Source organism: Maniola jurtina, chromosome 7 (assembly GCF_905333055.1).
Source record: "Maniola jurtina chromosome 7, ilManJurt1.1, whole genome shotgun sequence".
NCBI lineage: Eukaryota > Metazoa > Arthropoda > Insecta > Lepidoptera > Nymphalidae > Maniola > Maniola jurtina.
Genome location: NC_060035.1, coordinates 5,257,114 through 5,282,158, shown reverse-complemented (window position 1 = coordinate 5,282,158; position 25,045 = coordinate 5,257,114). Strand labels below are relative to the sequence as shown.

The following is a 25,045-nucleotide window of genomic DNA, read 5'->3' as shown; positions in this document are numbered from 1 at the left end:
GTGGATACAGACTTCTTTTCGAATGTGCCATATCGAAAAGAATTTCAATTTATTTTTCCGTCCAGTGTCACAATATCCTTCAAGCTAGTTCACGTATTTGAGAATGGATTATTGGTTATTCTATTTTTGCACGTGAAGAACAGGCAACTGAAGTCTTATTTTTCAGTACACAAAACTAAAAGCAACGACGAAATTGATGAACGCGTTCAATATAATGCTCGCAACAGTTTTGCTGATAAAACTGACTCATTTGAGGAGTTTCACTATGAGGACTATTATTAAATCCATAAACTAAATTAAATTATTTGCTATACATGCCTATACATTAAAGGACCCATAAATAAAAAATCATCAAGTTTGGTCACATTTTTATTTGGAACCAAAAATTTATATAAAATTTTAAATTATTTTCAACAATCAACAAGTACCTATAAGCGAAACGTACACGTATGTATAAAATCTTGTGTTTCGTGTTTCTTGTCTACTTGGTACTCGTATTTTTGACTTACTTAGAATGCTTAGGGTGATGTATAGTCACGTGATATTCACTCTTTTGGACTTTTCCCTTGTTTTTATTTTCAACATTACCCTCTTCATTTTTGTTGCCTTCGCGGCGTTCTTCTTCTTTCTTTTCTTTCTTTTCTTCCTTTTGTTCACTCTTTTCATTTTTCTTTTCATTTTTGTTGGATTCTTTCTTTTCATTACGGCTTTTATTACCCCGTCGCGCGTGTCCGCGTTTTTCTCTTTCGCCGATATTTTCGTAACGTTCATTTGATCTAATGTAACGTAATTCTTCATTGCGATGATGTTTACTCCAACGATTGGGTTGCCAGATTCCAGTAGTAGCTTTCAATTCATGACCATGTCTGTTGTCACGTCTTCCATAATTTTTTCTGTCTAAATTATTTCGCCCACGCTTCCAGTGTGCTTCTCTAAGCTCGCTTTGTTCACCTTCCTGATTTTCAGATTCCTCTTCTCCTTCTTCGTTTTCCTCTCCCTCTTCTACACCGGAATCATTATTTTCTGTTTCCCCTTCTCCTTCAGATTCATTTTCATTACTACCATTGCTTTCATTTTCTTGACCGTTTTCGTTTTCCTCAGAGTTTTCAGTTTCACTTGAATTCTCTTCCTGGTTGACTTCTCCTTCACCTTCTTGTTTTTTCTTTTCTTCTTCCCAGTGCTTAATGTACTCAACATTTGCTTTAAATCTAAAATTAAAAATATATTTTAGATGGATCTTAGCCTTAGTTTTAAGTTGACGTTGAATTATTACCGTTTACCTACCGCACCTGTATTCATTCTACGTAGTTACTATATTTTGAAAAATAAATGATTAGATTTGATTTTTGATCGTCAATTCATCACCTACCCATTACATACATCTTTCAAATAACAAAAGTCACTTACCCGCTGTGTTTATCAGCGTGATACTTGACGGTACGCTTTAGGCCGTCTGGTTGGATAAGCCAGTAATGTCCCTTTACGTCATCACCCTTTCGTTGTTCGTATTGGCCCTTGAAGTCATGCGTATGTGGGTCCGAAACTTCGTATGAGAACTCATAGGAGGGATACGCCGAATCCTAAAAACACAAAAATAAATATTGTTTATTGTATTCATAGCAAACGACGCTTTCTGAAGATTTTACTATCAAAAATTTTTATCTGGTCTCGATTAAAACGATCGGACAAAATTAACTTACATAATATACTTCTTGAGGCTCGGCTTCGTGGTATTTAACATGAGAAAGCCAATTCTCTATTTTGACTCGTTGTTTCGACGTAGGAGGTCGGGCTTCGCTTAGCGCAAAGATCGCCAAAAAAGTTATAACCTATGAAAACATTTTAATTATTCTTTTTTTATAGAAAATACCTATTTCTTGTATTGTTTGTACTTAGGTAAACTTTATGTCGTATGATAAAATAATTTACTTTCATTATTTCTTGGTTAAAATTTGCCACTCTTTTAAAATATTAATAAATGATAATATAACGTTTTGTGAGTTAAGTAATTGTTATAATATTTTATTGATACCTTCCAAGCCATCGCCTATGATTCTCCCAATAGGTGATGTTAACTATGTAAGTGATAACACGCTATCTTGTGTATTTATACCAAAATATTGCTATGCATTTTAATCTGCTGTTTCCTATAAGAAATCAATACAGCTGCAATTACGCAGTTTCACGATTTAACTTGATAGGCGTGTACGCAAATAATTAGTGTAATATATAAGAAAATTAGGATGACTTGCTGGAGTTTACATTGTATTTTTGATTGCATTTTTATTATATTAATTTCGTATCATCTAAGTATCACTGAATCACTTATACTTTGTGAAAGATCGTGCTTCATCTCATTTTTTAATTAGCTTCCCAAATAGACCAAACTACTTTTCCGATCTGGTTATATCGATTAAATAATAATAATATGTACTTTTTTAATATATAGTAAAATTTATGGCAAATCAATTTTTGCACCAATTTATCACAACCAACTCATTGATAATGATGAAATATAAATTATTTTATTAATAATAATTAGTAATAATTAGTAAAACTTGAAATAGCTTTTTAATAATAAGATATCTTAGTTCAATAACTGAGTTCAGTTATATTTAAGTTATGTAAATTAAACACCAGTAAGTGAAAAAAAATATGCAATAATAATTTCACGATTCATTATGCACATATTATTCCTGAAAATACGTTAGTATTATGTACCTAAGTTTGTTTAATCAAATGATAATTCGTGTTATTTATTTAGTATTCGTAGGGTTTATTTATTTTCATAACAATATAATTATATACAAGGAACCAAGAGCTTATTTTGCTATAATCCGCCAAACCAAAGAAATCTGTATGGTGCAACATGCCTTACAATGCCTAATTGCAAATTGACTTTGCAATTAGGCATTGTAAGGTCTACATCTCCTGAGGATGCTCCGGTGTCGGGGCGAAACGTGCGTCGAGTGGTGTTGGGATTTGTGTGGTGCTGCGTGGTGGTGGTTCGTGTGGTTTGCTTGGTGGCTGGCTTTTCCTGCATGTTTTTCAGTGGGAGGGCGGGCGGTGCATGTCGCATGCTGCATGTTGCACCATACAGATTTCTTTGGTTTGGCGGATTATAGCAAAATAAGCTTTTGGTTCCTTGTATATCATGGACTTCCGCAAAATAACGCCTGCTTCTATACTACAATATAATTATAATCACTAATTAGGTATACTTACTTCGATTCTATTATATTTAATTATTAATAAAAAATACGATTATAATGATCATTGTATTCAATAAATAAAGCATCATTTTCGGTAATTTTATGTACAGACGAACACGCTTGAATCATTATAATCGATTTCATAATTTTTATACTAACTGCAATCAAACGTGCAGGCGGTTTCTTTGAGTTCATGCATTCGTTCTTCTCAACACAGATTCACTGAATCATGTTTGGTTAAGTTATAATAAAAACATTTGAACCCGTATCGGTGCTTTGATAAAAGGTAAGGGCAAATAAAAACATATTTTAAAAGAATAGCGCTATCTTTATTCAGTTTAACATGGAGGTATTTGTGCAGATTAGTTAGTACATTTTAGTTCAGTCTTCGTTAGGTGCTCGACGAGAATCTATGGAGACGACGTCTTTAGATTAAATGTGATGTGACAGGTGAATATGATGATGGGGCGATGAATGGTGGACGACTGCGTTGAAACTGTAACAAAATTAATCACTTTAGGAGTTAAACAAATAATTATGTTATACATAAACCAAACTTTTGGTTGTTGAAGTTAGAATCTTTCTAAAAGTATAAGCGCGAGCGAAGCGAGTGCAAAAAATTTCTGTAACTCTACAAACTGAGGTACTCAATGCGGCGGACATATTATGGTGCTAAAGAAATCTATATTTTCGTAACCTAACCTAAACTAACCGTCAGCGCTAGCCTATCAGCTCACGCCTGCTCACTTTTCCGCACCCTCGCTACGAGTATAATGCCGTCACCCAAATTCGAGCGCCCTAGGCGGTCGCCTAGCTCGCCTTTACAGACGGCCGGCCCTGCATATATTTTTCAAAGCCGCTAGTGTCGGTGTAGTTGACAGCCTCATACAAAAATTAAAAAAGCAATTTTCATCATAATAATTGTCTCACTATTATGTTACCGACATAGTGAACGAGTGCCGCTTGGTTTAACTACTTTGCACTTATTCTACCTTATTTAAATTTTAAACGTTTCTTTTTTTTTCATAACAAGGGAATAATTCTTGAATATTGATACTGTAAATAATTTTCTGACGATGTTCCGACATGTTACTTATTAAGTTTACTCATTGATGACGGCTTTACATTGCCTACTTCCTACTTATATAATGATCTAATTGAATGTTACGTTTCAGTTACTGGAACAAGTATGAGTTTTTAAATAATGATCTAATTATTTTATTACAATAAATGATTAAGTATGTATGTATGTTTATCCTTAATTAGACCGATAGCATGTTGGTCAAAAGAAATTTGGAATAACCTTCTAACCTAAACCTTTCCGTCCTACCCTTGCCAATGCTGCCTTACATTCGCGAATTTCCCAATAATAAAATATTATTATAGATAGCTTTCAACTTCAATATCAAAAGTTAGCAGGTCAAGGTCAATGTCATGAGTAAATTGGAGACTGTAACACAGAACCAAAACGAAAAAGGACAAAATTTAATCAGAGTCTACAAACAGATTGTTATATCGAAAAAAAACAAGTAATTAAATACATGTTAAGTAAAGCATATCGGTAACTCAACGTGAGTAACACGAGGCAATAGTGCAATGTTTCACTAAGCCCGGCACGGTAGGGGATACTTTATCATCCCAATAAGAGCACATCGATGGTGACTATGCCACGGATTACTTAGCTACACCGTGATGTCCTTAAGTATGCCCAGGCGTCCGTCGAAGCTAATGACGATGCGTGCGGGTCGCGAGCTCCAGCATTTGAAGAATGCCGGAGTGTCTGAGGGATACTGAGGCATTCCAAGGACTGGCGATACGACATGACTAAGCTTACATAGCAGATATTGTTTTTGTATCTACGACTATTATCACAGTTTTTTTTTTTCATCTTTATGCAGATACAAGTTAGCCCTTGACTGCAATCTCACCTGGTGGTAAGTGATGATGCAGTCTAAGATGGAATCGGGCTAACCTGGAAGGAGTATGGCATTCCTTTGGGTTCTATACGGCATCCTACCGTAACGCTTAATCGCACAGCTTTGACGGTAGGGTGGTAACTAGCCACGGCCGAAGGCTATCACCAGACCAGACCAGAGATTTCTACGTAACTTTCCATTACTTGAAAAATCCTTTACCATGCCGCGCCGCGAGTTCTCGATCTTAAATATAGATATGCATAATGCACAATGAATTTGCATGTAATTCAAATCACAATATGATCCAATAAGGTCAATTGTCAAACGTCTGTCTGCGCAAGGCTTGCGTTTTCTTAAAGTGGTTATAAGTTTCTAAAGCGTGTGATTGTAAGCAAACGGAACAAACAATTTTATTAAATGGGCAATTAATTAATCACAGATTAAAATGGGCTCACCCAGTATGATCGTCGGCCTTGTACTCCACTTTCCTGAAGCGGCCGTCAGGTTCTACAAGTTCGTAGCCTCCTTGTACAACATCGCCATGTCGGAACTCGTGCTGCGATTTCACGTCTCCGGTGTGATGGTCGTGGACCGAGTACGCGAATTTGTACTCTGGGAATGCCTGTGGAGACAAAATAAACTAGTGACTTCGTGCGTGTAGATTAACGATGTCAAAGAACCCGTTTGGGAAAACTTCCTTACTGTACCCTAGGAATTAGCCAATATTAAGTCCTTCTTTCTACAAGAAAAAATCTGCACTGTTACAAACCAAACATTTACTTGGAATCGAATCTCAAAGCAAGACATTTTGCAAGAAAAATACAAACTACATACTAGTGTACCTATTCGTATTTTAAATAAATATCCATACTGATATTATAAATGCGAAAGTGTGTCTGTCTGTCTGTCTGCTACGTTTTCACGGCCCAACCGCTGAACCGATTTTAATGAAATTTGGTACAGACATGGGATACATCCCGGGGAAGGACATAGGCCACGTTTTATCCCGGAAAATGAAAGAGTTTTTATGGGATTTTATAAAAACCGAAATACACGCGGGCGAAGCCGCGGGCATCCTCTAGTATTTAATAAATAAATAAAATCAGGGAATGTATAATTAATTGTGTCCATGTTGCACGCAAGAAATTGACAGATGGTAAGATCTATCTATAAATAAAGATCATCATCATCAAACCATCGCCGGTCTACTACTGAACACGAGACTCCTCTCAGAAAGAGAATGGTTTTGACCAGTAGTCCTGTGCAACTGCGGATTGACGCATGCCGTTGATAACATTATGGAGAACTCTCAGGCTCTCAGGTATGCAGGTGTCCTCACGATGTTTTCCTCCACCGTTAAAAGCAAGTGTCATTTGATTGCTTCGCACATAGCTCCAAAAAGTTAAAGGCTTGGACCCGGAATCGAACCCTCGACCCTCTGAATAAGAGGCCGACGTCCGAACCACTAGAATATCACCACCATAAATATAATATTGATAGTAAGACCTAAAAATGTGCACACTAATAATGCAAACTATACTACTATATACTATAATATACTACTACTAAATAATATACTAGTACCACCACAAAAATCTTTAAATAATCCTCCTCGTTCACTTATTCACACATCCGAATTGGCTTGAATGAACTAGAAAAAAGTAAAGCGTGTGCGCATATGGAAACTTAGCAACACTATTAACGTTTTTACTTTCCTGATTTGAATAAAACAAGTAGATATTTATTAAACATACAGAAATCGTACCTAGGCAGTAAATTATACTACGGTTAATTAAGTATCATGCACTCGGTGACAGGCCCCGTTTGCTGTTCATCCATGCAATCATTTTCATGTAAATGAACTGCAAATAAGTTAACTAATGAACCTTAATGTAGGTAATCCTTTTATAATAAGTATTAACAAGTCTCATATGTTCATTTCCGAATCAAAACACGAAAGTTATATTTACGAATAAATTACAAATAATTGTAATTTTAGGACCTCTTTACCTTAAAATATTTGTTTTTAAATATGTCATGTCATCATGTGATCATCATGTGATGTAGTATACTTTTTACTGCACTGCACTGCACTGCACTTTTATACTGCACTGTTTAGTGCTATGCATTGGAGAAAGATATGATGTCATAATTTCACATAGTTAAGTTCGTTATGTCTCTGGTTATGTTGTACAATTACAGTGTTTACGCAACGGTACCTACTTATCACGTATGCGAAGTTATTGAAAGAATTTTCTCATGAATGAATTGCTAGTTTCGTGATTATTGTGTATTTCAAGCACGGCATAGAATTGGAAAAACAGGCAGAGTTCTTCATTATTGCACACCCTTCAAGTGATGTATGCAAAAATTAGAGATGACAAAAATGGATTCTATTTTTTTTTAAAAAATATTTTACTCACATAATGGTCGTGGTGCGGCACGTGGTGGTGTATAGGTGCATGTGGCACGTGATGGAATACCGGCACGTGATGATGAATGGGCTCTGGGTGATGGATGGGCACAGGGTGATGAATGGGCACTGGGTGATGGATGGGCACTGGGTGATGAATTGGTATCGGGTGGTGAGGCCCGTCGTGCTTAAACACCTCCTGATGAGAAATCGCTGGGTGATGGTGATGATGGTGGTGAGGGAAAAGGGCGTTACTGGCCGATATAAACGTTAGAATAGCTAATAGCTGAAAAAAAAAATTGTTATGGTTATTAGATAGGATATTCGGATACACGAAATAATTAATTATGATGGGCATAGCTAGTTAAATTGAACGATTTGGTTCCGCCCATACATTGTGAAATACCCATGTTAGGTACATGGGTATTTCACAATAGTAAAGATATCATTCCCAGTATTTATTATAGTTTAGAGCTAACGATACATAAAGTTTTTGTTAGAAGGTTCCATGGTGGTCGCAAAAATCAGATGGAATTGCTTCGCATAATTGCGATTATTGGAAATACTGAGTCTTTACACCTAGTTTCAGTAGTCAGAAATTGCACTAAATTAATGAGGAAGTTTTAGTTATTCACTTGTCAATAAACATTTATAGTTTTCAAGTAGTTTCACAAAATTTTTCACTTACTCTATGCATCTTTAACTAGAAAATTCAAGTTTTAGTAAGAAAAATTCTAAATGGTGTCAAAGACAATAGTGGTTGTTTGTGACCTGGCTCATTAGCTTTTATAGAGGTTTGTTGTGGGAATTAATAGAGCAAAAATCAATTTCTCACCGTTTGCTAACAGATTTATCGCAATATCTATATATTGCACGTGTGTCAGGAAGGCAATTATCACATTATTGCTCCTTTTAACCTGAAAAGAATCTGATAAGCTGTATATCTGGTAGATAATATTTTATGTAAAACCGATAAACGCAAAGCGTAGTTCCGGTCTTGCCTTGAAGATGAAATATTCGGGCTAAACGATTATAATTACGAATTAATAAGTGTATAAAGCCTACCACAGTAACGGCTATAATATACAATGCTATATTGTATGAGATAAACTGTGAAAATATATATTTGTTTTATAAACTAGAATAGCTAAACAGCATAGGTAATATTGCGATGTAGTATAACCATTATATTTTATACTTTATTACAAATAAGATTTTAAATGACAATGTTTATTACAAGCTGTGTGAACTACAATGGTTCAAGAAAAAGTTTGACAATACAGGTTTGTAACAACATAAGCGTTGATTATGAAATGTAATTTTGTCATGTATAAATTAACACTTCAATGTGAACGAACGTTCATAAGATACTTACTTGTAATGTTAATATACACGCACATATAATTTTATTAAAGTCGAGGAAGATATTACTTCTGCAAAAAGAAATTTATAAAATTATCGTTTATATTATCTACCAATTGCATACGTATTATTTCATTATATCTATTTTTTAAATATACATAGTAAATATATAATTATGTAGGTAAGATTATAACAAATACAAATACAAATAATTTATTTCCACAAAAGATTAATAACTAAGTAGAATTAAATTTACATCTTATTAAATACCTACAATTCTAAGTACCTACAACAAAGTGAACTGTAAGCACTAAGCATATACAATTAGTAAGATAACTTAGTTATTAATACAATTTAGAGTGTTGCAAGATCAAGGACTGGCTATCCTAGCTAGATTTTTTATATCTGTGTTAAGGATAGCCAGCCCTCTCCCTCAGTTATCTAAAAATAAATAGGGAAATAAAAAAGTAGGGTGCACAGTGTGTGGGTGTGTGTTTGTTGTGAGTTTCTGTGTGTATGTGTGTGTGTGTGTGTGTTTATATCTTTAATAATAATATTTATATCTTTTCGTGTATAATCTTAGAATGATTTCAATGAATCAAGATGTTCCAATTAAACTACACACGCAAGTAAAATCCATTATTTAAGGCATGATAATATGCCTAATAGATTATAAATTATTATTCTTAAACTCATTAAAAAAAGTGCTGTCAAGCTTAAAAGGTAATCGCACGATATTAATCAAATGATGACTCTGTGTGAAAGCAAATTACAGATTTTCAGGAAAAGCAACTCTTGTTTAGCTAAGTATCTTCTATATATACGTAGGAATAAGGTTTACAATCTCAGTACAATAGCAACAAATCTAACCTAACGTTAGTTTAATTAAGTATGTGCGGAATAATTGGTGTAAAATTATAACTTGATAAAATTTATAATAACATAGTGCGTGTGTGACGTTTTACTCATTTTTTGCTTTTAATATATAGTATTGTATTTTCTTATTGAATTACAATTTACAGCTGGTTGATTTATTTGCATCCGTGGTTGCGATTATTACAAAGCATGATAGCTGTAAGTTTCCTGTTACGTGAATTAATTATATTAATTTCATTGACGTTAAGAATAAGTACAAAATACGTATATTATATAAATAGTATATTATTATAATAGCATATATAAATTGTAAATTAAATACATCTAGAAAAGGTACGGATCTTTTCTAATGTATAGTTGACTCGCCCCAGCTTCGCACGGGTGGGCTTATCTTCTTTAAACAAAAGTGAAAGATTAGATTTAGATTTTATTCATTTATTGCATGATTGTAAGTATAAAAAGATGTTACATGTTGATAAAATTCTGGATATGGGATGCGAATATAGATCCTTGCTCTGAAACTAATTGATCAGACTATCACGATGAATTAATTCATCATCACGAGGTTTTCTCAAGTCATTATGACTATCTAAAGTCTGTATACAGTAGTTCAAAAATGTGTTATTTTTGTAGCGTTTAAGTCGAAACAATTTACAAAAAAATATATAAGTATGTTAAAACAGACATAATTTTTTGTCAACCAAGTTTTTATTATTATTGGAATAAAAACGGTTTTCTGTTAAAATCAATAATAATAATAAGTAATCCTCCGCCCGGTACAAATATGTATTTATGTAACGTATATGTAGGTTTATTTATTTTTATGTGTGTAAGTATATTATAATATATCCTTTGGCTTTTATATATGTCTATTTTGTAACCGGGCGTGAGAGTAAGTAGTATAATAATAATTATATTATACACAAGAATATATCCCTAATTTGAAATTTAGGATCTATACTTATTACACGTTTAGATAGGGGTTGTTTAGGAAGGACAATAGTTGAATTGGTCCTCATGGGTAGGTAAAAGGACAAAGTTAAAAATGATAAATATTTACATGTATATTTGCTCTTTTATATAATTAACAATAATTACTTTTCGATTTTAAAAAGGTATGGAGATAGTACCTTCAATTCGCTTTGTCGTAATGTGAGCGTATTTATCGGTCAATGTCTAAATCTGTCTTAGGCGCTTCGCCCACGTCCGACAATCGGTGACCGATATTTGTCGGCAAAAATAAAAAATACAGATTGCAATATTAAAACGCACACGACCTAACAGGAAGTCGATGCCTCCGGCTGACCCTATTACCGGTGAAAAATGGAATGATCGGATATTATGTATTTGCTAAAGCATTGTATTCACCGTCATTCAGTCAGCCGCGTGCACTTGACGAACATAAAGTAACCCCCTTTAATCTCTGAAAAATTTATTGGTTCAACCCGGAACTCTCTGCCGAGGTTTTTCAAAGGTTGCCTGGTGGAGATTGCTCTGAGCAATAAGGCCGCCTTTGCTTACAATCGTTTTTAGTTTCTTTGTTTTGTCTTGATTATTTCAAATTTTTCGTGCAATAAAGTTTTCTATCTATCTAGCTATCTCTTTTTTTCTTCTGTCCCTCAAACACTATATCCAAACACACACCTTCTTCTGTAAACTCACCTTCATCTGTCAAATCATGACGTACAATACCTACGATAGACACTGGCAAAGTGACGGATTCGGTTACATAATCTGTGATAAAAGTCGGTGAAATTATCGGCATGGTTATCGAACTTTCAAAAAGTCTAACTTACGCGGAGTGCCTTCGACTCTTTACGCACTGCATCCGACCCGAATCCGACAATCACCGATCTGTAGAAGAATTTCATTTTCTGAAGGCGGAAAATGAAATGCAGTGCGCAAAGAGCCTAATATAATTAAAAGAGATAAAAAAGATTGGTAGCGATCGATGCCATTGAGAATGCATATTTATGTGTTACGCAAAAGCATTTCATTTGTTAAGCAAATATAGGCCATGGTACATACAGGCTTATTTATTTTGTGAGCTTTGTTTCAATAGCTTTTTTGGGCCTGGTGAATTCAGATATCAAATTATCAAAATGACTCAGATATCAGACTGTAAATCCACAAGTTGAATGAATAGTAATGAAATATAGTTAGTTGCAAAGATCTGAAACTATTAAACTAGAAATTGTAGGTAGAATAGTTGCATATTATAAGTTTTCTGTCCATGTAAGGATTCATTTTTAACAATCTTTTTACTGAGTTTCTTGCTGGATCTTCTCGGCAGGAAGGGCATCACGAGCCAACAGTATGGGAGATATTGTGACGATTCAAAAGCACTTGTAAGATCGGTTATGCACTTATCCTTTCCGAATCAATGATGATCCGAATCCGTAAAAATACCGATTCCCGAATTCAGTCCGACAAACTCGGACTGAATTCGGATATTACTTATATGCACTAATCCGGTCTTTGATCCAAATCTAAGTTTTAAGTGGATCATGGAGTCCGATTTGAATCCGAGGCACATCCGAGATATTCTCACCGATGATAGACAGAACTCGGACAGTGGAAATCAGATCTAGTTTGTAAGCTACCATAAGGCTACCATACAAATAGTTCTATGACAACTTCGGAACGTATTTTCACGGACTCGGATCGGATGAGTGATTTTTGAAAATTCGTCGTCGTAGAAGTCGTGGAAATAAGCTAGTAATTGATCTTATTATGCCCGAAATATTCACACACAACAACTGTTCAAAGTAAGCCAATCGAATGAACGTTGCGCGAACGCATAGGCTGAGGCATTAGTAACGAACAACCGAATATCTACACATGTGTATTAATTTACGCTACGTTTACGTTGGGTCCCAAAGTAGAGTAGTAAGTAGTAGAGAATAGCCCTAGAATATAGAGATAGTAGCCCTAGAATGGCGACCTCGGACCGGAAAGCGCAGCGTTGGAAGACCCTATTTCTATCCTTATTCCTTTCGTCTATTCCTATCCTTATTCCTTTCTTATTTACTGTAGTATTATTATTATTATTTTCTTAATTATTTATTTTAAATTTTGTATATATACATTATGTTTATTTACTTTATTTTATTACTACACCCCTTCCACTTTCTTTAATTTTTATTATCTCCTCACCCTAAGGTTGCCTGGAAGACAACCTTAGCGATAAGGCCGCCTTTTCTACATAAATCTATAATGTTATTTATATATTACTATGTCTTGTTGGTGTACAATAAAGAATATTTTACTTTTACTTTACTTACCCCCCAAATGGGTCAAATGTCAACAGCTGTCAAATGGGTCGCAGAGAGCCGCTGGATTCAGGCGGCGCAAGATGTGTGGCGTGTGGAAGTTCCTACGAGAGACCTATGTCCAGTTGTGGACGTCATACGATTATACGATACCTACAATATCCTTTCTATGTCGTAAATATCGTATGGACAGTATTTCTTTTTATGTCATAAATTACATTTGTCAACTTCCCATGCAATATATCATATGCATCAATCATATAACGAATATTTCGAAACATAACCTCCGGGGAACGAAGGAAATTGGTGTAATTTGTTCCGTGGCGATTATGCACCTAATGTGCTTTGTTTGTGCTACTGTATGTGTTGATTACGTTTAAATTGCCTTAGCCCATTGATGAAATCACCCTTTTTATTAGCGAGTGACAAACGATGCGACTCAAGATTGCAGTTAGGGTTTCCACCCGTTCCACCTTTATAATAAAAGTATCAATGTACTTAAAACGTACTGTATTTATATATGATTTGAATTTTGAAGCTTTTTACTTAATTGTTTATTAAAATGTTAAAAAAATTCATCAATAATAATCATAATGTTGATAATTGCTAGTAAACACTGATTTCGTTTATGAACACAACCTAATGTAAATTATTATCAATTTGCCATTGTCACCTTTTTTTCGCGCGTTTTTGTTTTTGATTGAGTTGTACACTGCTGTGTGATTGTAATGCATCTTGTAAATTATGTGAATATTGTTGTCCCTATAAGCTTAATATTGCATACATTCTTAACTGTGACATAGAATGTAAAGTTAAAAATATGTAAGTAAGTTACTGAGAGCAACAAAAAATGTACATGGAAAAATAGCAGGTTGATTAAATACTTAATGCTTTTTTTACAAACTGTACAGTGTATTTTACTTGCTTGGAAAAAGTTGGATTCATACCGTATGAATGCAATGAATGCTTAAAAGATTATGTATCTTCTCTTGTTTGAAGGTTTTTTAAGTTATACTTATGTGGCTGCGAAAGACGGGCGCCGGAAGGGCGTTTCCAACCTTAATTAGCGATTCATATCAGAAACGTTGAACAACATTGTTTCGTGCGAGTCTTAAGGATGCAGATGCCAACGCTCTTGGTGTCTCATGATCAGTGGTAAAACGGTGAAGAAGAAGATAATAGCGCGCTAGGTTTGAGAAGAGCCCATAACAAACTCATTCACCCAACATTATTTATTGATCACCAATATTTTTTATGCGCGGCCTATGAGCCTATGCATCAAGTTAGTACTTGGCAGAGCCATCCCAAAGTTAACAGGGCTCTCTCCGTCACTCGTTTCATACAATCATAGTTCCAATTTCATTTGAATATTAAGTAACCAAAGTCCATGAAATTTTGCAAACATATTTTAGAAACTAATATCTGTGTCTGTGGTGTTTTAGATTTTTCTAAAAATATGTAGTTTTAAAATTACAGGGGCTCAAAGATTTGTGTGAAAATTTTTTAGACCGCGTAACTTTGAAACCGAATATTTTAACAGAAATCTGGAAAACCACAGACATAGATATTAGTTTCTAGAATAGGTCTGCAAAATTTCATGGACTTTGGTTGCTTAATATTCAAATGAAATTGGAACTACGATTGTATGAAACGAGTGACAGAGAGAGCCCTCTTAAACCTCTGCCAAATCAGACCTGAGCCTGGTAAAGTGTAAGGCGTTGTTTTGGCGTGAAGTAGCGCTAAAGTTTAATTATTATACTCTTATTTAAATAAAATTACTTTCCTAAAGTAATCTCATTGAATTACTAGATGAAATTACAATATGATTTTTTAAAATAATATAGCTACATAATTGATAATCTTGAAATAAATTTATTTAGAGCAATTTTACTTATGGTAGATGTGCCAATATATAATTTGTACTTACGTACTAAGTATGTTACGTAAATTTTCCTATACTATATTAAGTACTGTAATTATTGTTCTAAAATACCAGCGCTATACACGCAAGCACGCATGCCTGCTGATGATTATACTGATTATTTTAGGCCACTGAATAAATTAAGAATTCAAGGGTAATGTTGCAATTAATGATTGGGTGTTCTTTTCGCAATGGCTATATTTATGAGGTGAAGTTCATGGGTGGATAAAAAAAAACAATATTATATTTCTTATTACATAATATTGTACTATATTATAAATGTTTGTAAAATCTGTATGTATCGATCGCAAAGGGATTAAAAAACAAAATAGATTTAGAGATGTCAAAATATATCCAATTGATAGATGATATCAATCGTAATATTTTAAAGGCGATATTAAAATTGATTGTTCTTCAAAATTGATTTGTTGAGATCTCCTTTGAAAGCTTTTAGCGTCGCCAAGCTCTTCCGTAATGAATGAAACTTAAATTGGATACTAAAATAATGTCAATAATTCTTTTTTCTTTGGAAAGTATCTACCTATTAGTAAGTATAATATCATTAGCAGAATCTTGTTTCTTTTATGTTTACGATACTAACAGTACCACATTATGAGAGCTTAAACTTCGGGCTTTACCTATTTGATTAGTATTAGACTGTACAATAGTAGGTAGAGTATTAGTAGAAGATTTGTTTATTTTTCAACTTATTATTTAAAAAGGTATAAATAATACAAATAAATACTGATCAGCAAAGAGTATTTTATTTACAATTGTTTAATTAAGTTCATTATATTTAGTTACGTACACATACATAAATATCCCAATCATCAGTCATTCATCACGATTACACGAGTACTACAGCTAGGTCGTTAGTAATGGAGGCCATGATGTCCATGCGCCAAGGGAGCGATGGCGAGGTGTGCGACGGGAGCGGCGTGGACCACGGGGGCGTGGACCACTGGGGCCGGGTGGTAGCCGGCGGTTTTGTGGACCACTGCGTTGAAACTGTAAAATAAAAAAAAATTGATGATGAGCTTTCCCGACCCGAACAATGCGATATTTCTATGATCTCTATGATTTGGGGTTTAAAAAGTAGGTACCACCTATACTCAACGTATTTAGTCGATATTTCTATGATCCTACATTTATTTCAATCCTCTTAAGAACACAACAACAAAGTGTTCTCCTAATAAAAACTGATTGAAAATAAGATAAGTCATTGAACCAATTCTCGGATATAAGTTGATGTATAAGATTATGTTTATTATTATCGATCCATCGCCGCGTCTGCCCATTATTGAGAACAAACCTCCTTCAGAATGAAAAGAATTTACCACGTATATACCACGAGTAGGCTATAGTTTACCACGCACGTTTTCCAAATACGGATTGGCATACTTCACACTCCTTTGAGAACATTGTGCAGAACTCTCAGACATATACAAACCTCTTCACGTCGAAGACTTGGATATTATTTAAATAAAAACTTACTGATTAAGAATTAAGTTACACCATGTATTCAAGGTAAGCTTACCCATGGTGGTCATCAGCGGTGTATTCTACTTTGCGGACGGAACCGTCGGGCTCCACGAGGGAGTAGCTTCCATGTACGGCACCACCGTCGCGGCTCTCGTGCTGGGACTTGTGGTCTCCGGTGTGAGGGTCTGCCACTGAGTACGCGAAGTCGTATTTAGGATGAGACTGAAAAAATAATAATCGTTATGTTGAGTATTTATAGGATAGGTTTAGAGAAGCTTCACTTTGAAAGACAGATTTTTTTATATCAGACCTAATCTTCCTTCAGTAATGTTTCCAATAATCCTTATAAAAACTAGAAAGAATTTTTTATGAATAACTATACTATTTCAATTATTTGAGCTACACTGCCTTACAGTGAATATCATTGCACTGGCACAATACTTAAAATTAAAACTTACATACATTTGTAAGAATTTTGGGCATCCTGATCGCTTGCCATATTATGTCCATTTGTCTGTCTGTCTGCGTCGTATACCTCGTTGCTGAGATCGTGACTCTTTTCCATTAACCTAATGGTAGAAGTTCTCTTGGGATAATAATGCAAGGGGTTCCCAGATCCTTCTTCATGTCATCGTGATCATGTATATGGTTCATGACCGCATCATTACAGCGCGAGTATCCCTCTTTGGTCCTCTTACCAACTTACAGGGAATATAGCTGTTTACCTCCTAAAATTGCTTAAAATCTAAGCTTGAGTTAAACTCACGTGGGCGATAGCGATAGGGGCAGCGTGTACCACGGGAGCGGCGTGTACGATGGGGGCAGCGTGGACTACAGGAGCGTGGACAGCGTGGACGGCGTGGACGATGGGAGCCGCGGCGTAGTGCACGGGTGTGTCATGGCGCACGATGCTCTGCGAAGACACCGCAGATGCGTGGTGGTAGGGCAAGAGGCCAGCGTTGGCGGCGGCCAACACAGCGCTGAGGGCGACGATCTAAACAAAAAAAATAGTTTCTGGAATAGGTATCTAAACGTCTTTATAAATCTAGGGAACACAAAGTAACTAGTAAAACATATATGAAATTATTGTAAATATATAAATAATCAATAGTCTCTATACTTATATTATCAAGAAAAAAGTTTGTTTGTTTGTTATCGATAGACTTTGAAAATACTGGCCCGATTTTAATAATTTTTGCATCAGTAGAAAGCTATATTATCTAAAAGTACTTATCAATTATGTATCGCGTTGAAGTTGCGAGCAAAAGCTATTCTTACGATATGTTAAAAATGTTAGTGAAAATAATATGCGACTCAAAATTAGATAAAAGATTAGAAGCCACGTAAAAAGTTAAGTTTAACTGGCACAAAAAAAATGTTCTGTATTGTTGTACGAAAGCTCAGTATCAAAAGCTGACTTACTTTTGAGAACATTTTGCTGTTGTTAATCAGAGCAGGTGACTGATACCATTATCGGGTTCGGCTGGACTTTTATATGAAAAGCAAAAGACATAGTCCTGCAAGTGGTGGGGCTTGCGGTCACTTTAGTTCCGTAACTTTGACATAGCGAGGTCGTTTGTAGCGCCTTCTGTAATCACCTACTCCCTCACTTTGTCGCCTGCGCCCTGCGGATATTATCTGCGTCAAAGTTGCGTTACACGTTCGTTGAATGGACTTTTATGCTATCGTTTTTTTTTTTTTTTTTTTTAATTGAAAATATTACAATAAAACTTAAAGCTAGCCTTATCTAATTACTATAAAATCATGCCCGCGTGGAATGGTGCCAAGAATACTGGCTGCATTTCCGCGTTGGACAGCCAGGCTGATCCGTTGCGCAAAAAATGAGCCAGCCCTTCTGTCACCCGATGAGGCTATTAAACGCGGTGAAATGTCTCGTAAAAATTTCTTTGCACTAAGACTCCATGGCCCCAGGGTCTCCACGGCAAACGGAATCGTTGCTATCGTTGTAATTACGGTCAAGTTAACGCTTTATCTCTGAATTAAATGAAAATCAATTTCGAAATTACTTAAATGCAATAGGTAGATACTTAATTCGGACCAGCTAATTATACTAGGTAGGTTATATAAAATATTTGTTAAATTAAACAAAGCGTTCACATGTTATTGTAAATATGCTAGGTTATGGCCGGTTAATCAATTTGAAAACTAATACTTAAACATGACTTATAATTAACTTAAACAAATATTAAAGAATAGTGAAATAATAAGGATAGCACTTTTTTCTATGATATAGAAGACCCTGCCGCTGTCCAGGCCTCTAATTACGTAATCCCTTGTATTAGGTAAATACCTAAGTTAATACCTAATAAGTTCCATTACAGTAGTTTAATACCTAAGTTAATACCTAGTAAGTTCCATTACAGTAGTTTAATACTAGTAAGGTTCAATACATTGCTTACATTATAAGAACAAAAAGAAGTAAGAAAAGTATGCCAAATTGAAATCTCTTGTCAGAATGTATAATTATACAACCGGAAAAGGGTATCGTACGATGAATATATTAGTTTGAACGCACAGTAATGAAAGATTACACTGTATATGTACTTTAAGAGGTTTTCCTGTAATTTGTAACTAAAGAACTATATTTTTCTGTCATTTTTTCAAAAATATCACACGGTACAGTTTGCAATACTTTGTTTTCATTTTCTAATTTGCCAAACAAAAGTGACCATATTCAAAATTCATTTATTACGTTATACCTTTGTGTTATATTTATATATTATATATTAATATGTGTATTGTTGTACCTTTCAACTTAATCGATTCTGTAGAAATTGAGCAAATTGGTTGTGACAGACAGACAGACGGATACACGAGTGATCCTTTAAGCGTTTTGTTTTTCCATTTATGGAACCCTAAAAATGTTGACTAACTAGGTTAATCGTAATTTTATTAGTGCTAATAAATGTGACAGACTGCAATTAGATAATATAATAATTTCGAGTTGAGAGCCGTTAAGTGGACAGATCGTATCAAAATAAGCGTAACATATCCAACGCGTTATTACTACATTCACCACACTTGAATATCTTATACGGTGCCTTTTCAGTAACGCCCCGCGTGTTATGACGGATATTATGAGCTGATAAGTGTTCATAAAGGGATTTGAATATTTTAGTATCAAGTCTGGCCTACATAACCACCATTTTTTTTTTTCAAAATAGCGGCTACAACAAAAACCAGCCAGACGCCGGCTATTAATTATTATTAATAGCATCATTACAAACAAGGATTTTGTAGGAGAAGATCTTTTGAAGTGTCACGTTTCTAAGATATAAGCAAGTTGTACTTACCTACTGTTGGCGCCACCAGTACAAGATAGCTTATATCTCGGAAACGTGATACTTCGGAAGATTTTGTCTCATATAATACTTTGTTTGTATTGATGGCAGCTATAATTATTTTTTAGTAAACTTGGAGGAATTGTACTTATTCATCCAAGTTAGTAAATGTAAATAAGTGTTAGTAATGTTAGTAAATGTAATGTGGGGCCGCTATTTTGGAAAATAGAAAAATGGCGGCAGGTCATAATTTTCAAAGCCCTTTCAAGTATGTCATGTATGTGACTTTAAAAATGTCTTTAAAATTCCACCCCTCAGGAGGTTAAATAGGGGACGAAGATTTTTGTGAAAACCCGTCATTTTCAAGTTATATCCTTGGAAAGTACCTATTTGAGCTTTGGGTTAAAAATGAAGAAATCCACCCTCTTATTGATTTTCAAGAATTCCTCTCAAGCAAAGCCGGGGCGGATCAGCTAGTTTGCTTATAAAGAAGCACTATTCACCATTTGAAATATTACTAGAATGGAGTAATGTAAGTAATTGCGAAATGGTGCGATCAAATGCCCTGTGACATCGACCACACAGCGGTCAAGTACTAGCATAACTTAACCGACACAATATTCGGTTTCCCCACCTACCTATGTTCGTAATGTGATCGGGAGCAGATAAATTGAGCAATCAAGCAATTGATTGAATAAAGAACATTGTTTATTGGGACATACTTAAATGGGTCTCGTGCTGCGTAGGCCTGGTCTTTCAAATTGTTTTCTAGCTCGCAGATGCAAGTTACGAGATAGGGCTAACAGTTTCTCATGCTTTTAAACTGACAAAGTATAAAATGGGCAAGTCAATATTCTTTTGTCAACTGGAAGTAATACTGTTTTCCACGTTGATCTTTCAAATTCCTTTCTGAAAATCTCTTAACTGAACTCTATTTATAATATATTGGAAGCTCTCTTTAAGAAAATTCTCTTCAATTTTGTCTAAGGAATTGTGGGTATAAAAATTAAAACATTTGAATAAATAGGTACTTTAACTATAAAATAAAGGTACGCAGTAAAGGAAGAGTGAGTTCTCCTGACACAGGTATTATTTAATATGGCAATTATATTTACTTATTGTTTTGGATAAGAATAGAGCCCATTTCTGTTTTCATTTTCAACAAGTAGCAAAATCCTCCAGGATCGCTCCGTAAAGCCTTTGGCTATATGGGCGGACTACTTGACGTCTGGAGTAACCACTTCGGCGGCACTGCACGCTTTAATAGACGAAAACGTTTAAGTGAGGGAATCTGCCCAGATAGAAAAAGAAAAAAAAGAAGTAGCAAAATATTATATGTTCATGTTCAAAATATATGTATAGGTGTAAGATAAAAATGACTAACAACAAAAACTTGCTATGCCGAAGTGTTCAGTACTTATAATTTTTTATTATTAACTTATGTACATAAAAATATAATATGACATTGGAAAAAAATTATTTCCCTTAATGGGTTTCATGATTTGCGGATATTTGAAATAGTAGGTAGGTAGGTACTTATACTATTCTTATCTAGAATGGAACGCGCACGATTTGATTGATTTAATAGTAATAGTGATTATTTGCGAGAATTTGTCGAAAACGATCGTTAACATTGTCTGGGTCCGCCGCCCAGGTCCGGTAGTTCATTAATTCTGACGTGAACGTGATTTGATACCATTCATCGTCACGGAAGCAGTAACCTTTTCTGCTTTACACAGAGACGGTTTATACCGTGTAGATACGATACTCAATATCACAAAGATGTTCCTTCGATAAATAATAATCGATTGCATAGTTTCTGTTGCTAGTTTCTGTTGGTAGCTTTACTACCAACAGAAACTAGCAACAGAAAGTACGGTAAAAATTAGTTGATCATTTTTGCCGTACTTACTTATAGTAATATTTTATAAGCTCCGACAGCATTTGACATTTTTTTCAAAGCACATAAAGCTGTCGGTTCTGCGTCTGATCTCTCTCAGATTGTGTCGGATGTTTATAAAAGTGAGAAAACAGAGGTAAAAGAGTACCTGTATTTGCGCACACAACTTGTGCAAATGTGCACTATTAGATATCTCCCACACAGTACTACTTTGATGAAAATTCGGATAGGATGACATGATTGATAAAATGATAAGCTTCAAGAATTTAAAATTAAAACATAAACTTTATCGTCATACAGCTTTATTTTGTTTAGGATTGTGGTTTCGGTTGGCTATGAATTCTGTTTACCTATCTGTACGAAGCTGCAAAACATAATATGTTTTTGTTATTTTTTTTTCTATTTAAAATTTATTGAAAATATTACAATAAAACTTTAAGCTAGCCTTATCTAATTACAGTACAAATAATGCCCGAGTGGAATGGTGCCAAGAATACCTGCTGCATTTCCACGCTGCACAGCCTGGCTGATTCGTTGCGCAAAAAATGAGCCAGCCCTTCTGTCACTCGATGAGGCTATTATATATTATAATAATCTATACTAATAAATAAAATTGGAGTGTCTGTCTGTAATTTCGAAATAACTACCTCATATTAAGCTCATAGGGTTATTTGAACGATACCTTAACTGAATCACACGTTTTTAAAATTTTTGTCTGTCTGTCTGTCTGTCTGTTTGAAAAGGCTAATCTTTGGAACGGCTGAACCGATTTTGACGGGACTTTCACAGGCAAGTAGAGGATTGACCAGGGCGTAACATAGGCTACTTTTTTAACCGACTTTCAAAAAGGGAGTTGTGTTTTTCTACCTATGTACACCGAAATCTCCGAGATTTCTGAACCGATTTGCGTCATTTCTTTTTTAATCGATAGAGGAACATTGCGACATTGTTTCATAAAAAATTTGGAGTCCAACTCCTCAATCCTGATGCTGCAGGGGATCTGACCAATCCACGCGGGCGAAGCTGCGGGCATCAGCTAGTATTATAATAATCCTTAGACTTTCGTGTAAACGAAACTTGGCAAAAACTGATACCGGCAAGGCTTTATGTGAAATAGAATTGGTTGAAAGAATAAGTAGGTATAGACCGCAGTTCAGAGGTCAATCACCGTTAACTTTGACCTTGGACGGGCTCTGCAAATACAATATCGATCAGTCATTGTTTTTTGTTTCACACGTGCATTCGTTATTATCAGGGACACCAAATAGTAATTCGTGCCTTGGTGGTCAGACAAGTACCTCCTATCGAAAACGTGCTTACGAATAATGATTTACCCCCTTTTTTCATCTAGAAGTAATTAAATATTTATCGTTATTTAGTCAGTTATATTCGTATATACCAAATTCTCTAGATATTTTCATCATTGCTTTAGGGCTACGAGTTTTCTTTAGAGAAAAAGTACTTAGGAGCTCATACTCATAAGGATATGGTGAATAAAAAGTTTAGGCAACTTTATTAAAGTGCCGCACGCAGTAGATCAACTTGACAAATCTCCCGGACGGTTGCAGAGACGAACAAACAAAAAAGATGTCTTTTTCTCTATAGTTAGTTTCTATCGAGAATATTCGTGTCTTTGCAGTGTGTTTGCGTCAATATGCGAAGTACACGAACAAGACCAAGTTGTGGGACTTTTTGTCCCTAATCTGTCAAAGCTACTTATACCTATCACTGGTATTTTAGCGTTCTGTTACAATGTTTTGTACTTCTGTAGGCTAATAATACGTTACATACACACGCACAGCTGTGGCCCGAGTGCAACGTGTTGGATGTAGCACTTAGTAGGAACTGTATAAAGATGTTCACACTAGAGCGTTGATGTTCCACTGCTGTCATCGTGTACTGTCACTGATCACGGTTGTACACTGCAGTGTGTGGTGTTTTTTAACCCCCGACCCAAAAAGAGGGGTGTTATAAGTTTGACGTGTGTATCTGTGTATCTGTGTGTCTGTGTATCTGTGTATCTGTCTGTGGCACCGTAGCGCCTAAACTAATGAACCGATTTTAATTTAGTTTTTTTTGTTTGAAAGGTGGCTTGATCGAGAGTGTTCTTAGCTATAATCCAAGAAAATCGGTTCAGCCGTTTGAAAGTTATCAGCTCTTTTGTAGTTACTGTAACCTTGTTGTTGTAGTTGTTAGTAACCACTTGTTGGGGGTGTTATAAATTTTTAATTTACACTTGTATACAGTTCCTTTTGTTACATACGGACATTGCACGTGTGTCGTATGGACGAATGACGCTGGAGCTGGGAGCTACAGGACTGGCAACCGGGCACTGATCGCAGAAGCGTCGGCGTCGCGAAGCAGAAAAAATAATGGCGCCACGATATTGAAAAGACAACAGGAAAGAGGTGAATCCAACTTACCAAGAGCAGCAGTAAATGGCGTGCAAATGAAGACACCTTCGTCCTGCAGTGGACTGCAAAAGAGTGCACATGATAATGATATGTTATAAATTGTATATTATTTATGTATTCAGTGTGTCACTTCGTCGCCAGTCTTTGAGTTTGTTCAGGCTTAGTACTAGCCCTTCGGCAATATATAACGTTAAAGACCCACTTTTAAAGTGTTACTTACTTAAAGCAGTAGTACTTAATCCTGTCAAGTGTCAACGACACTAGGTCAGTGGTAGAAATGCGGCAGTTAGGTACCGATTATGACACAAAGTCGGTAGAACTGGTCAGTTATCTACAGGGCATGGGCGTAGATGGAGAGAAATTTCAGGTAATTTCTTGATACTAATTTATTAATGCTTTGCTGTGACATTGCGTGTCTAAGTTATGCAAACATTTATTTATGTTTCGCATAGTTTCGGTAAGCACATTCTTCTGATAAGTAAACATTATTAGTAATCTTTGGGTACTTTCTCCTCAATCCTAATATTGCCTTGCAAATTGCAATTAGTGGGGTATATACTAGTAACGGTGACTACGGGAATATAAAGAAGAACGGGCAGTAGCCTTCTCTGTGCTACTGCTACCATCTACTGCGATCACCAACCTGTCTGCCCAGTGCAGCGTAGTGATTATGGGCAAACCTACCCGTTAGAAAAGCCTTTGGTCCAGTCATGGACTGTTATAGGCTATTGATGACGATGATACGTGTAACAACAACAAGAGGAATACAGATCTGTTGATTGCAAACTTACGTTGTCAATATGAAGTATAAACTATCTCATTGAACTTCGGATTCCCCGTTCAAAATACTACTAAATCCTGACGATAACACACACAAACGTTGGCTCAGTTCAGGTAAGAAAACCTCTACCATCTCTACCACTGCTACGTACTCTATAATCATGTACCTACTGTCATTAAGAAATTCATCAATTT

At 35.3% G+C, this 25,045-nt stretch overlaps 1 protein-coding gene across 1 annotated transcript in view; it reads right to left on the bottom strand.

Moving 5' to 3' along the window:
- Window positions 1-17,915, bottom strand: part of LOC123866729 (uncharacterized protein DDB_G0287625-like) — a 28,577-nt gene extending 10,662 nt beyond the window's left edge. The window contains exons 1-11 of the mRNA XM_045908407.1: window positions 17,877-17,915; window positions 17,221-17,448; window positions 16,510-16,676; window positions 15,848-15,980; window positions 7,552-7,827; window positions 5,584-5,750; window positions 3,648-3,708; window positions 2,033-2,047; window positions 1,701-1,829; window positions 1,408-1,580; window positions 666-1,208 (exon numbers count right to left, since the gene is read on the bottom strand). Coding sequence (XP_045764363.1) covers window positions 666-1,208; window positions 1,408-1,580; window positions 1,701-1,829; window positions 2,033-2,047; window positions 3,648-3,708; window positions 5,584-5,750; window positions 7,552-7,827; window positions 15,848-15,980; window positions 16,510-16,676; window positions 17,221-17,448; window positions 17,877-17,888 — 1,904 coding nt within the window. The 5' untranslated portion in view covers window positions 17,889-17,915. The remainder of the gene's footprint in view (window positions 1-665; window positions 1,209-1,407; window positions 1,581-1,700; window positions 1,830-2,032; window positions 2,048-3,647; window positions 3,709-5,583; window positions 5,751-7,551; window positions 7,828-15,847; window positions 15,981-16,509; window positions 16,677-17,220; window positions 17,449-17,876) is intronic.
- Window positions 17,916-25,045: the final 7,130 nt, after the last annotated feature.